The 13,729-nt window shown below is 36.1% G+C and overlaps 1 protein-coding gene across 2 annotated transcripts; it reads left to right on the plus strand.

Moving 5' to 3' along the window:
- Positions 1–1,466: 1,466 nt before the first annotated feature.
- LOC145563551 (pre-mRNA-splicing factor ATP-dependent RNA helicase DEAH10-like) lies at positions 1,467–11,857 on the plus strand. 2 transcript variants are annotated; one of them, XR_014094557.1, is made up of 14 exons: positions 1,467–1,682; positions 1,768–1,814; positions 1,899–1,979; positions 2,357–2,573; positions 3,657–4,068; positions 4,330–4,533; positions 5,393–5,553; positions 6,516–6,701; positions 7,629–7,860; positions 8,702–8,901; positions 9,332–9,466; positions 10,402–10,608; positions 11,259–11,635; positions 11,730–11,857. XR_014094557.1 is itself a non-coding variant. In XM_081623998.1 (13 exons), exons 1-12 carry the CDS (start codon positions 1,618–1,620, stop codon positions 10,583–10,585), a joined length of 2,124 nt encoding a protein of 707 aa, XP_081480124.1. In that variant the 5' UTR covers positions 1,467–1,617; the 3' UTR covers positions 10,586–10,608; positions 11,259–11,857. The 2 variants fall into 2 exon arrangements, 1 of the variants encoding a protein (XP_081480124.1); XM_081623998.1 differs by having other exon boundaries at positions 11,259–11,857.
- The last annotated feature ends 1,872 nt before the right edge of the window (positions 11,858–13,729 follow it).

Here is a 13,729-nt window from a genome sequence, read left to right on the forward strand (position 1 = left end):
TAGCCCTTCCGCCAACCTCACACTGTGAATCGGGTTGGGATCTTTTACCGCTCCCCCCACTATCTGTAGATGCTTGACCACCCGGTAACATATCGGACTGAACTTTGGACAAGGAGGGATCCCATTTGGGGTATTTCCTCAGAATTGCAAAACAATGCAAAATAACAAAACATCTTATTGTTAGACGCTTTGTAATCTATGTGAGCGAATCTCTCCAAATTTTGCTCAGATTCACCACTACCCTTAGTTCGAAAATGATAACCGTAGGCGTCAACCCATTTACTTACATGTAAATTTATGTGATCCCATCGATTTTGCAAAGATTTAACGTTTCTTACCTTAATCTCATTGAGATTTTCGGCTCTAGCCTTTTCGTACTGGTTGTGAATTTCTGCCCATAACCCGCTTCTCTTGGTCTTGGTTCCCCTCTCCACATCGCCTCCTGCATTTATATAGGCTGATACAAGAGCTTTGTCTTCGGCGATACTCCATGCTTGGTTTTTCCTTTGTGCAGATGTATTGAGTTGCACTTCTGGAACAATTTCGACTTCATCATTGTCAATCTCTTCAAGATGTTGTGCTCCCGCTAATTCTTCAACATGTTCACCACTTAACTCTATTGGAGTAGCATTGCTACTACAAACTCCACCTGGAGATTGATTCATATTTTGAGTTAAATGTTCTGATATAGGGAAAAAAGCGGTATTACCAAAAGCTTGTTGATAGGATTGGGAATTATGAGGAAAATTTGGTTGTATTGGTGGAATATTATTGAAATTTGTTGGTCTTGGTTGACTACTACACCATTGAAAAAATGCAACTTGAATTTGAGGATTACTCAACAGATTGAGGTCAACAGGAGGATTAGATTGGTTAAATTGAAAGTTTGAATTGTTAGGAAAATTCGGGTTACCACCGTAATTAGAATTATTACGATCCATATTGAAGACTCTAAGAAATTGGAAGTGAAATGGAGAAAAATAAACTTGAAAAAAAGAAGATTAGAGTAATTTTGTATTTAAGAGTATTGTACAAGTGAAACTGAAACTTTGTGAAAATATAGCAAATTTATACTCATTTTATAGACAAAAAAATTTTATGACTGTTGGTGTTTTCGGATTTTTAAAATAAGTTACCGTTTACAAATTATAGCCGTTATACTGTTTTGGAGCAAAAAAAATAAAGAAACAAGATGTTGACAAGTGTCAACAAGTTGAGCGTTGGATGATTTCCAATATAGCCGTTGTATGCTTTTGTTTGTGATTGTTGAATTAACATGACACTTGAACCGAGGCGAGATTTCCTTTCCAAAGAAAGGATACTACAATATCCTTTCCCTAACAGTTATCTTTCCCAAGTAATAGCATCCATCAGAATTGGGAAAGGACACCAAAAAGCCACGGAAAGGATTGTAAAAGGCCTTGATGCTGGTGCTCTAATACTCTCTTCTAAAACCTCGTTTATTAGTCCACTGTCTAAAATTTTCAAGTCTTATCTTTTTCTGTACAAAATTAAAAGAGGCGCTATTGCTACTGCGCCGCTCCCGCCTGTAAAACACCGTAACATTCGCTGATCAACGCCCGTTTCAGGCTGTAGTTGCGGCGGCGGTGGTCGGAGATGCCGTCAATGGCTAATTCACACTACAAACAAACTAATGGCACTATTTCTAACAATGATTCCAGGTTCTTCATTATTCCTCCCCTTTTTTCACTCTTTTTCTAATTTTGATTTCTGCAAAATTTTGAGTTCTAATTCAATTTTATGCAGGAGGCAAAAGATTTTGGAGCAGAGAAAATCTCTTCCCATTGCTGCTGGTACCCTTTTAATTTTTAATTTTTTTGAATGTGTTGAGTAAAGATTGAAAATTTACTAAGAAATTGATTTATTTGTGGTTGTAGTTGAGAAAAGGCTAGTGGAGGAAGTTCGTAATAATAATACTTTGATTATTGTTGGTGAAACTGGAAGCGGCAAAACTACCCGTATGTGTTTTTGTTTACCCTTTATTCCTGTCTTTGATGTCGAAAAAAGACAGTTTCAATTATACACTCCGGTGTGAAATTACAGTCCTTAAAAGCTCACATGCTCCACACACGATGTGAGAGGGTGTAATTTTACACGGGTTGTAATATGGAAACAGTGACTTAAATGAAGAAACAAGGAATTAGAATGTATGTTAGGTTTTCATGGATTAGGCCATTGTGAAGAGAATTAGAGAAATTTGTGAAAAATTACTTACTTTTTGCTGAAATAGTTGTATAGTATATGTTGCAATATTGAAAGTTATAATTGTGTTTGGAGAATGGAGTGTAAAGAGTTATACTTTGTGATTATAGATGAATTTGTGTTGTTATTGTAGAATTACCGCAATATTTGTTCAAAGCTGGATTCTGCCGTGATGGAAAGTTGGTTGGGGTTACTCAACCTAGGCGTGTTGCTGCTGTTACTGTGGCGAAAAGAGTGGCTGAGGAGTCTGGTGTGCAATTAGGACAAAGAGTTGGATATTCAGTTAGATTTGATGACATGACTTGTGGATCGACGAGGATCAAGTACATGACGGATGGGTTATTATTAAGGTAATTTTATTTTTCTATCTAATTAACTTACTGGTTTGTCATTTGTTTGTGCTATTTAGATCCTATTCTCTTCGACTTATCTTGACTTAATTTAGACTGAATAACTTGAGTAAGGTAGTTATAGACAAAATAAGTCAATTTGAACGTAGCCTTAATGTGTCAGAGAATGACTTTAGGGAGCATTTGGTTCATGAAAGGGAAAGGGAAAGATTGTGAGAAAGAGATACAAGGAGAAAAGGAACTCCCTGTAGTTTACCTTTCCTTATCAGAATATCAAGAGCAAGCTATACCTTACTTTTACCTATTGCCCCCATTGAGGCTCATGCCTTGGCTACAAAGTTGCCTCTAGATTACATTTCAATTCCATGCAACTTCACAAAGAAGTGATATGCACATGTTGGGAGATGCCTAATATACTCTGTTGTAATCCAACATTGTATAAATTTGCCAATAGTGACTCTCAGAGTAGTCTCAATCATGTTGAAATTGGAGGAGCCTTCATAGTGAATGTATATGATGTAAAAAGCTACTTTCTAGTCTTGATCTCTCTTATCCTTAAGGTTGTCTCCCTAGAATAATATGGAATGAGAAAGTTGAGTAAACTGATGATATAATTGGAGGGAATAGTTTGATATGATATAAGTGTAGTTGCACATGTATTAAAGCAATAAAGCTAAGCTTTTTTTTTTTTTTTTTTGTAAAAAGGAGGAGAAAAAGAACAAAAAAAAAAAAAAAAAAAAAAATTGTAATCAGGGGCTGAATATGGGTTCAATACTTCAGTGTCTATATTTAACAAGTCAGACTGAGATTTGAATATCTATAAGGTGCTGTAGGTTTAAAGTCCTATTGATGGTAACACCTCTGCTAAAAAGTTTAAAAAATCTCCTGCTAATCAAAGATTAAAGAAAAAGAAATAGATGGTCAAGTAGATTATAAGTAAATTTCTTTGTGCAGTCTAGCATTGAGATGTCATGTAATCGCATTTTTGAGATAGCTTCGAATGGTCCATCTGCTTATAGATTATGCAAAATTGTTGCCAGATTTGTCTTCCTATTAAATGATGTGATCCTTGCTTACGTTCAGGGAAGCATTATTGGATCCTCGTCTATCTAGGTATTCAGTCATTGTTGTTGATGAAGCTCATGAGAGAACAGTTCACACTGATGTGTTACTGGGCTTGCTAAAAAATGTTCAGAAAGCTAGATCTCAATCTGCAAATGAGTCAGTTGGTAGAGCAAACTCAAATAATGACACCAATTTGGAAAAAGACAATGGGGTTCAAATTGCTAGCCCACTCAAGCAAGGCCAAGTTGCAAAACTTCCTCCTCTAAGGCTGATAATTATGTCTGCCAGTTTAGACGCACGTATATTCTCTGAGTACTTTGGTGGCGCAAAGGCTGTTCATGTTCAGGGAAGACAGTTCCCTGTTGATGTATTTTATACACTACATGCTGAGACGGATTATGTTGAGGCCGCAATGGTGACAATATTTCAGGTAGCGTATATACTGATAATTTATTTAGCAGTTTTTTTTCTCACTATTTTATTAGTGTGCCTCAATTCAATGAGGCGCACTGAGGCGTGCCTAAGGTGCAGGGAAATCCTTTTTGCCTTGGTGCGCCTTGAGCCTTTTTATACATTCTGGCCAACTTTGAGCTTGCCACATTCTACTTATTTCTGCTCATTGAAGTATTTTAACCCCATATGTTTCTTTGTTGCTATGTATTTCATGGGATCATGTCTTTTACATATTTAGATTCATTTAGAAGAGGCTCCTGGTGATATACTTGTATTTTTGACTGGTCAAGAAGAGATTGAATCTGTAGAAGGACTTGTGAGGGACAAATTGCCACAATTACCTGAAGGCAATCGAAATATGGTAACTGTTCCTATATATGCATCTCTTCCCTCAGAACAGCAAATGAAAGCTTTTATGCCTGCGCCAGATGGATTTCGCAAGGTACATTAAGCTGACTCCTAGATTTCCTCTACAATTTCGTTCATAGAGCCATTTATAACTTTAATGTAGAGAATTTAAAGGAACTTGTGCTGGATTTAATTAAAGCATGTCTATTGAAGTGTGTGTTAGTAAACTGATAAAGCTTTTCCAAGCTCTTATAGTTACAGTGTGGTTTTAATCTTGTGCTGCACAGTTTTAATTGTAGGCTGTGTTACTTGGCTCTGTTAGAACTGTCAGATACAGCCATTTACGATTGGTTTGAGTAATATATGTGGCCTGAAATGAAGTGTCTAGGTGCTATACCCATGCCTGAGTGTCTTGTATTGGCACAGGTATGCAAATAAAAGAAGATTGAGTAACATTGGTTGTAACTTGTAAGGCATTCAATTTAATTTAATTAATTGTGATGCAGCATTCTGCTGTTTAAGGCTTAGGTGATGAAGTATTCCTGGGAAAAATATAACAAAAGAGACTTTGCTGCTGACTTACGTAGTTACGTTTCTTAAGGAATACACTTTGCTGTGATTCTTATGGATATCTGCTGCAGAATATATCAGAATTCTTTGAAGTTTTGGACTTAAAAGCCACTATGATTCAGTCCAACATCAGTTTCTGTTACTGTTAAAATCACTATTATTGCATATATTGCTGTAGGATGATCTGGTCAGGCTGCAAAGTTAGCCCATATATTTAGTCCATAGAGATGTAGACTCTAGCTTCAATACTTCATATATAATGAATAATGAAGTGGTCATGTTTGTATCTTTAATTATGCATAGTTTGTGCTGATTGTGCAACTCCTGTTTATACCAACATGACACCTTGTGTTCAAAATCCTAATTTATTTTCTCTTATCAAGGTGATACTAGCAACAAACATTGCTGAGACGTCAGTCACAATACCGGGAATTAAGTATGTTGTAGACCCGGGAGTGGTCAAAGCCCGGAACTATAATCCACGTACAGGGATAGAATCATTAAGCATTATTCCTACTTCAAAAGCACAAGCTCTTCAAAGGAGGTAAGACCACCAAGATGATTGTTGCCTTGGTCAAGCAGTTACTGTGATTTTGACAGTGAAATTGAGTTTTTAGTTCCATCATCAGAGATGATTGCTTCTCAGAACCCTAGTGTTGTTACTCTCTTATTTATTGCAGTAAGACTAATTGTAATTATCATCATTTAATGTCATTCTGGCTTCTGAATAAATTCCACTTGCTAATATCCTCCCTCCCTTAAATAAAGCTCTCATTTCTCGCAAAATGTTTGTCTCCAAATAAAGCTCCCCCAATTCTCCTTCTGAGTTGGGTCCACAATCTTTCCTAAATACTTGTGCCCTGAATCTAATCTATTCCAAGCATCATATAGTGTTGTTGGGCACTTGGATACATGCTGGATAGCAGTGCTGCATGGCAGTAGACTCTGTCAGGCCTTTGTGTCTGGAGGTTGGTTAGATGTGGGCCACAATGCACAGCCTACACCTTTTTGTGCTCAGATGGGCTGTGCATTGTCCAAATCAGTTTACCTGTTCTTGCTATGTTTGGGGCTTTGGGTTATGTCATGCCTCCTACAGTCCTACCCGAAATCCTGGCCTAGGCACAGCCTACACTGGTGGGCCTTATATCAGGGTATCCCCAAATGCCCACACCTTACCAAGACCAAACCATGCCATCACAGCTAAGCCTGATCAGGACCAACCTATGTTAGTTTCCTTTTCTATTAAAAAAAAAAAATGATTTCTTTCATTACTAAGCAGCTAAGCTCTTAGTTTCCGTTGGCTGTAATGCGTTTATTGGTGACTAAATGTCAGTATCTAGCCATCTGGCCTTTTTTCGGGGACGGGGTTCTTTTTCTTTTATCTTGTGAAAGCTCCTTCTTCTTCTTAGGAAGGTAGAGATAGAGTGTTTAAGGCTAGGTCATGTCAGTAATGGAATTTTTTGAACAGTTATCTGAAGTTCTGAACTGGTAATTTTACTTTCCCAGTGGACGTGCAGGGCGGGAAGGACCAGGTAAATGTTTCCGCCTTTATACAGAGAGAGAATTCGAGAAACTTGCTGACTCCACAGTGCCAGAAATCAAGCGATGCAACCTCTCAAATGTCATTTTACAGCTCAAAGCTCTAGGCATTGACGATATTATTGGCTTTGACTTCATGGAAAAACCTTCACGGTAAGGACCGGTATATATATGTGTATTATACTACCTTTTTTTAGTTCTACTCACTTTCTGGTTAGGTCCTTTTTTTTATTATTATTTTTAAATATTCTACTTGCTTCTACTTTGTCCTATTTTGGCTCACCCTCTTTACTATCTTATAGTGCTTACCCCTCAATATTTACTCTTATCTACATTGTTTCTCTTACTTTTTCATATGCCCAGCCACCTTTCAACTCTCTCTTCCTTTTATGCTATGGTATCAGTTAAAAGGGTTACTTTTATGAGTATCCTTGTTCTTGAGATTGTAAGTATTTTGCTGTTACGTACTTCACAGAAATTTTCTAATGGTTCCTTATGTTTCTGTTGTTGATTAACTGAATACATGTTATTAGTTTCTTATGGATATTGATTTGGTTGTGCATGGTTTGTTAAAACTGTCACTTGGCTTTCTTGGTATTGCTTATTTGCTTTCTATTCTTCTATTACAGAACAAAAGTGAACTCTTCAAGTTTATACTCATTGGTTATCTTAGCTGGATTGTTTAATTTGATATGTTTACATACATGAGGATCTTCAACTCCTAATTTTTTTCCTAGCCAAAGGGGTAACTTGCCCGCCCCATTAGACTTCCTGCAGTAATTTGTAATCAACAGTTCAATACTAACTTTGGCTGGTCCTTGTAAACATATCTTATACAAAATATACTCTTAACAAAATAGTTTGGTATAAATCTTACAATGCTTTATTTTTTTCTACATTATGGTTCTTTATGTATGTTAAGATGTTAGCAACCAGAATCTCTAAACTCCGCGCCCCCCCCCCCCCCCCCCCCTCTCTCTCTTTTTCTCCCTGGGGAAAGTCAAAATGGAATGTATGACTTGTGTTCTTTGAGGAATCATGGAGCCTTATATTTTGGATGGTCCTTGTACATCTGGGCAGGATGGCGATTGTGAAGTCTCTGGAAGAATTATTCTTGCTTGGGGCTCTAACAGAGGAGTATAAGCTTTCAGATCCTATTGGGAACCAGATGGCTAAACTTCCATTGGATCCAATTTATTCTAAGGCTCTCATTTTGTCTAGCCAATTCAACTGCTTGGAAGAAATGTTGATAGCTGTCTCAATGCTCTCTGTTGAATCAATTTTTTTCACACCACGTGAAAAGCAAGAAGAGGTATGGATGTTAAACCAGTTTGGAACATTATTGTATATATTGTATTTAATACAGAGTATAATAATTCAAGTGTGGCATAGTGAATGGCTCTACTGTGGTGGTTGTAGAGGCTTTATGCTGATATACTGAATTGCTGGCTTGTTCATTATTCCTTGGCAGTCATATACACCAAGTTATTGTAAGGTATAGCTCAGATAACTATTATTGTTAGGAGTCTGGCCATCAACTACTGGAGCTTGTAACTTATAGCTTAGATAATTATTATCGTTAGGAGCCTGGCCATGAACTAATGAAGCTTAGCTCTAAGCTCAGTCAAGGCTTAGCTCGGATCTTTATTAGCCAAGCCTAACCTATCCTTGGCTCGGCTCCAAAGCTCGTGAATGGGCTCGGGTGTTTTTTTTTCTTAAATCTTTATGTCCCGCATTGGCTTAGTACAGTGAAACGCTAGCTTATGTACTTCATAAAGAGAGAATATAGATACTAAATCTTAGAAATCGTTGACTGACCGACAGCTGTAATGGACATCAAATTTTTATTTTTATTTTTTAAAAAAAAAAGGTATTCGCAGTGTGGCTTATTTGAGTTATTTCTGAGGTGGGGTCTGGATTACATTATCTCTTTAGCTCTTTAAAAGGTTGTATCTGAAACAAAGCATGCATGAAACTTAACAAAAATAATTCCCAATGTGTAGTTTCTTAAAAATGCTGCTTTGTAATGGAGTTTTAAAGTCAACACAAACATCATCATGTTATTTTATTGGTATTAAATGTTTCCTTTTGACACATCTCTTTACGTATATTAATTTATATCAACTTTTATATCCTGATGATCTCATGGCCAGGCTAGGACTGCTATCAAACGTTTTTCAAGTCCTGAAGGAGACCACATAACCTTGATTAATGTGTATAAATCATGTGATGAGTTCTTGGAGAGTGGCAATGCTAACAGCAGCAAGGAGAAAACTTTCAAGAATATGAAGAAATGGTGCAAAGAGAACTTTGTAAATGGTCGCTCGCTTAGACATGCGCGTGATGTACACAGGTATGGCTCTTATCTCAAAGCATTTGTGAGAGGACAGATGCATTATCTGGGTCCACTAATCTGAAAATAATCTGCTTGAGGTATTATTAGATCAGTTTATTGATGTTACTTTTCCAAACTGCCTCTCTCTGTCTTTGATGCTATTAGAAGCTCATGCGATCATGCTGTGAATTCGATAACGTGCATAAACCATTTGCTGTATACTCTTTTGCAATAAGGAGAATGCTCATCTTTACTTTTACCAATTCTGTACAAGTAGTTAAATAATTGTGTCTATTGTCTTCAAATAACTAATTGCAGTCAATCTTTTTGTCTTAGTTAATGTAGAACCAATTGGTGGTCTCAATGTCTGATATATATGGAAATCATTTCACAACCTTGTGCTCTAGATTTCATGGTTCGGCTTCTTACACTGTGTTATTGATTGCAGCCAAATTCGAGACCATGTCAAGCAAATGGGTCTTCGTATTGCTTCATGTGGAGAGGATATGCTTCTGTTTCGCAGATGCCTTGCAGCTTCCTTTTTTCTTAATGCTGCTTTGAAACAGCCTGATGGTACATATAGGTATATCTCTCGACAAGTATTTGCCCTATCGCTTTGTTTCTCTCTTGGAAAATTGGAAGTATATTTTACTCCCTCAGTCCCATAATATAGTGCTCATTTTCTCATTTTTCACGAGAATTAAGAAAAGTGGAGTATAAAATTATAATCTATAAAAATTAACCAATAATAGTGCAACAGTTGTAGTTACTTAACTCTTTATTCTGTTTCCAAGGAATCTAATGAAAGCTTGTTGAGATTAATGTACCCCGGTAATTTCTTATGCGCAAGAATCAGGAAAAGTGGAGTATAAAATTATACAGAGTAATTTATAAAACTGACTGATAATAGTGCAACAGTTTTATTTTGTTAAATCTTTAATTTGTATCCAAGGAATATAATTAAAAAGCTTGTTGAGATTGATGTACCCCGGTAATGCACGTTGAACAATTAACCATGCATAAATATTGAGATTAATCAATCAATCAAAGCCTTAATCCCATAAGTGGGGTCAGCTACATGAACCAAATTTGATTATTCCGTGTAGTCATCGACAAAAATCCTCCTCCTCCATCCCTTAAGATCCAATGCTTCATCCTCATGCAAATCCATATACTTCATATCCTTCCTAACATTAGTTTAATAAAGAAAAAAAAATTGTTTTCAATATATTAATAATTTGTACTTTCAAAGTAAAATGAAGACATTGTTAGGATAACATTAGTTTATGAGGGAAATTTGGTAATAAAAAAAGATTAAATTGAGGACATTGTCAGGATTTTAGAATAACACCCAAAAAGGCACTAATTATGGGACGGAGAGGGTAGCTTTTCTAAAAAAGTTTTATAGATTGTCTTTTTAATCGTGGACTTTGTCTTCCATCATCTCGCTTTACTTATTTATACCATATAGCAATCCTGAGCATTGATAGCTTACTTCTTATATCATTTTGGGTATAGGGCTTTGGCAAGCAGTCAGATGGTGCAAATCCACCCAACTTCTGTGTTGTTTCGGGCAAAACCAGACTGCATAATATTCAATGAATTGGTCAGGACGAATCAGAATTATATCCGCGATGTTACTAGAATTGACCCCATGTGGTTAACAGAGCTGGCTCCTCATTTCTATGCCAGACAAGATTAACATTTGTACAAAATTACAAAAAGGTCAGAACTATGAATATTATCGCACATTGAATACCTTTTTATCCTGCTGTCATGTTCTTATTGATTCTTTGAGCTTTGCCTGGTCTGAAATATGTTGATTTAAATTCTGGGTCTTGATCTTCACGGTAATGGACTTACCTTTCTGGGCTTTCTGCCTATACTCATCCAAAGCTTGATGTACACCTCTATGCTGATTAACAACTCAGTCTGATTATTGCAATTACAGGCCCATCAGCCAGGGGCCTGTTACTTCCCATGATCAGCAGATGATTTATGATTGTTTATTGAATTGCTTTCAGCTTTCTTCAGACGATCTATGATGATTGGCTTTAGTATATCCATAGTATAAAGCTAAACTCTGCAAATATCGGTTTCTATTAATGATTATTATAACATCGTGTCCACCTTTCCGATGTTTTCACTAGCTATAACTCAGTTCTGAAAGTGTGGCTATTCTAAAATCTTTGAAATTAATGTGTCGTATACTAACTATCCCCATGACAAAAGTTTTGGGACTAGGGAGAGGGAGAGATTTATTCATTGCTGGTGTTTCTAGATCAGTTAGTCTGCATTGATAATCTTCATCATAGTGTATACTCAAGCTATTACTTCCATTACTCACGTACATTTGTTTCTCATTCCCCTCACAGAGAAGCAGTGGATTATGCTGCATCAGACAATTAGAGTGGCAGCAGGTGTCTTCTGCCCAAGAATTTTCCAGCTTTTGCACTTGTCGGACACTGCATGACCCATTCACTTAAAGCTCGTGGAAATCAAATTTGTTCAAGTATTAATGCCTCAATGGGAGTGTGAGGTCGTACATTTCTCAAGCCATTTTTTGTTGCAAGGGGCTGAGGGCATATCGTATGTTCAATGGTGCAGTTACATGGAAAAGCAGCTGAAAAGGACAGTATATTGACGGTGGTTGATTTATTCACTTGGATCACTCTACGAAAGACTTCAAAATTCAAACTGCAGGAAGGATTGCAGGTTCCCTTGACGAGACCATCAACAAATCGCTAACTTAGTAAGATTATCCTTGTTTTGTAACTATGATGCAGTAACAATATGCAATATGGTCTAAATACATACAATTATAAGAGCATTGTCTTTTTCCTCAGTTTTTTTGGCGGTGTGCTAGTTGAAAGGTGCATGATTAAAGGGCAATGGGCATCTGAATATTTAAGCGTTAATATAAGTTAATGCATGCAATGCAAATCCAAATTGTGAGTTGAATGGATTGTCACCATCCGGTCGTTGAGTTGAAAGGAATTGTTGCCGACACATCCAAGGTTACTTGACATGACAGTATGTTGGCCACTATTATGTGGCTTCTTACTTTAGATAAACTGAATTTTGAATTTTTAAATTTTAAATTTGTAATATTTAAAACAAAATATCATGGTTGAAGAACTTTATGTTGGAATGGGAGTATATCTCTTTTAGAATGATAGTCACTTTAAACCTAAAAAAGAATCAAACCGTCTTGTTTTAAAAATTGTTATATACACCCGGAATACCGTATACTTGGGGTTATTTGTTCATTTAATCAATAAATAAGCAAATAATATTATTTACTCATTTGTTGATTGAATGAATAAATGACCTCAGTTGTACGGTACACCCGGGTGTACATATAGACTCTTTTCTCGTTTAACCCAGAGTTATTTAGAGGCTAGTATATCAAGTTGTCGATGATAATGTTGATCAAATATCCTATCATTTCTATATAAACCAATCAACAACTACGAGTATTAGATTAAAAAGGAATCTGGTCAAATTTCAACAAGATTCTACTCGTAGTATTTTAAAAATAAATTACAATATCTTTGGTATCATTTTTTACTTTTGAACCCTTTTCCTAAATAATGCTAGCAAAACACCCAATATCTAAATTACGGTCAATCTTTTATTAATTCCCATTATACTGTCCACGTAAGCTAAAAGTAATAAACGTTTTTTTTTTTTGTTGGTTCTGCTATAAACCGCCACTTGAAGTAGCGGTTTTCAAAATAGAAACCGCTACTTCAAGTGGCGGTTTATATCAAAACAAAGTAGTGGGTTTCAACATGAAAACCAGTCGTAACTCGCAAGCTTTAATTCTTGTTGTTCCTATAAACTCACCATTATATACAATCTCCAAAATCAATGCTTATTATTTGTCAAATTTATTATGTGAATTAAAAATAAGAACAAAATTAACAAGTTAATTAGGTAAAAACAAAATTAGGGTATAATATAAAACAACCCTTCATTTGACCCAAAATTACAGCAGCACCAAAACAGGGTTGGGGGGCTAAAACGACGGCAGTAGGGTGGCAAGAAGCCAGTGGCAGTAGGGAGGAATACCACTGTCAACAAAAAGGGTGGAGGTGTTCTTCGTAGTTGAGGCAGAAATCCTTGCTACTTGAATAAATGGTACTATGGTAGTTGATGTTTATTAAACAAGAAACCGCTACTTGAGATAGCGATTTTGAGTAAGTATAAACCGCTACTTCAAGTAGCGGTTTTTCAACGTACACCGCTACTTGAAGTAGCGGCTTTCCACTTAAACCGTATAATAATAAAATTTCCTTGAACCGATGACATAAACGGTAAAATGAGAATATTTGAAAAAGAAACTGTATTTATAAAATTGGGTATTTTACTAGCATTATTTAGAAAAATGGCTCTTTTACTTTATACACCACTTTAATCCACCTCCAAATCTAATATCTTTCCAAATTGGGCATCTAATATTTCTCGTTGACAGCATCTGACGTGACAACAAGTTGCTATTACCACTAAAATACATTCACAGTTACTACCATCACGTTCTTGTTGCTCATTCCACCTCCATTTTCCTCTTTTAATTATTTAAATTATTTACTTTCCCACCCACTTTTATCATTTTTTAAACTTTATGGACCCACCCACCACTTTATGGACCCACCCACCAAGATGTATACGGCGTACATTATACGTGGTTGTACCGATATATTAGTATATATACATATTTTATAATAATAAAAATAATTAATAAGACTCATTTTTTACCCTACTTTATTATAATGAACAAATGGGACAAACAAAATATCTTTGAACAACCTCAATCATTTTTATTTTGATTCTTTGTAAAGGG

The sequence above is a fragment of the Chenopodium album genome, chromosome 10 (assembly GCF_948465745.1).
Source record: "Chenopodium album chromosome 10, dcCheAlbu1.1, whole genome shotgun sequence".
Taxonomy (NCBI): domain Eukaryota; kingdom Viridiplantae; phylum Streptophyta; class Magnoliopsida; order Caryophyllales; family Amaranthaceae; genus Chenopodium; species Chenopodium album.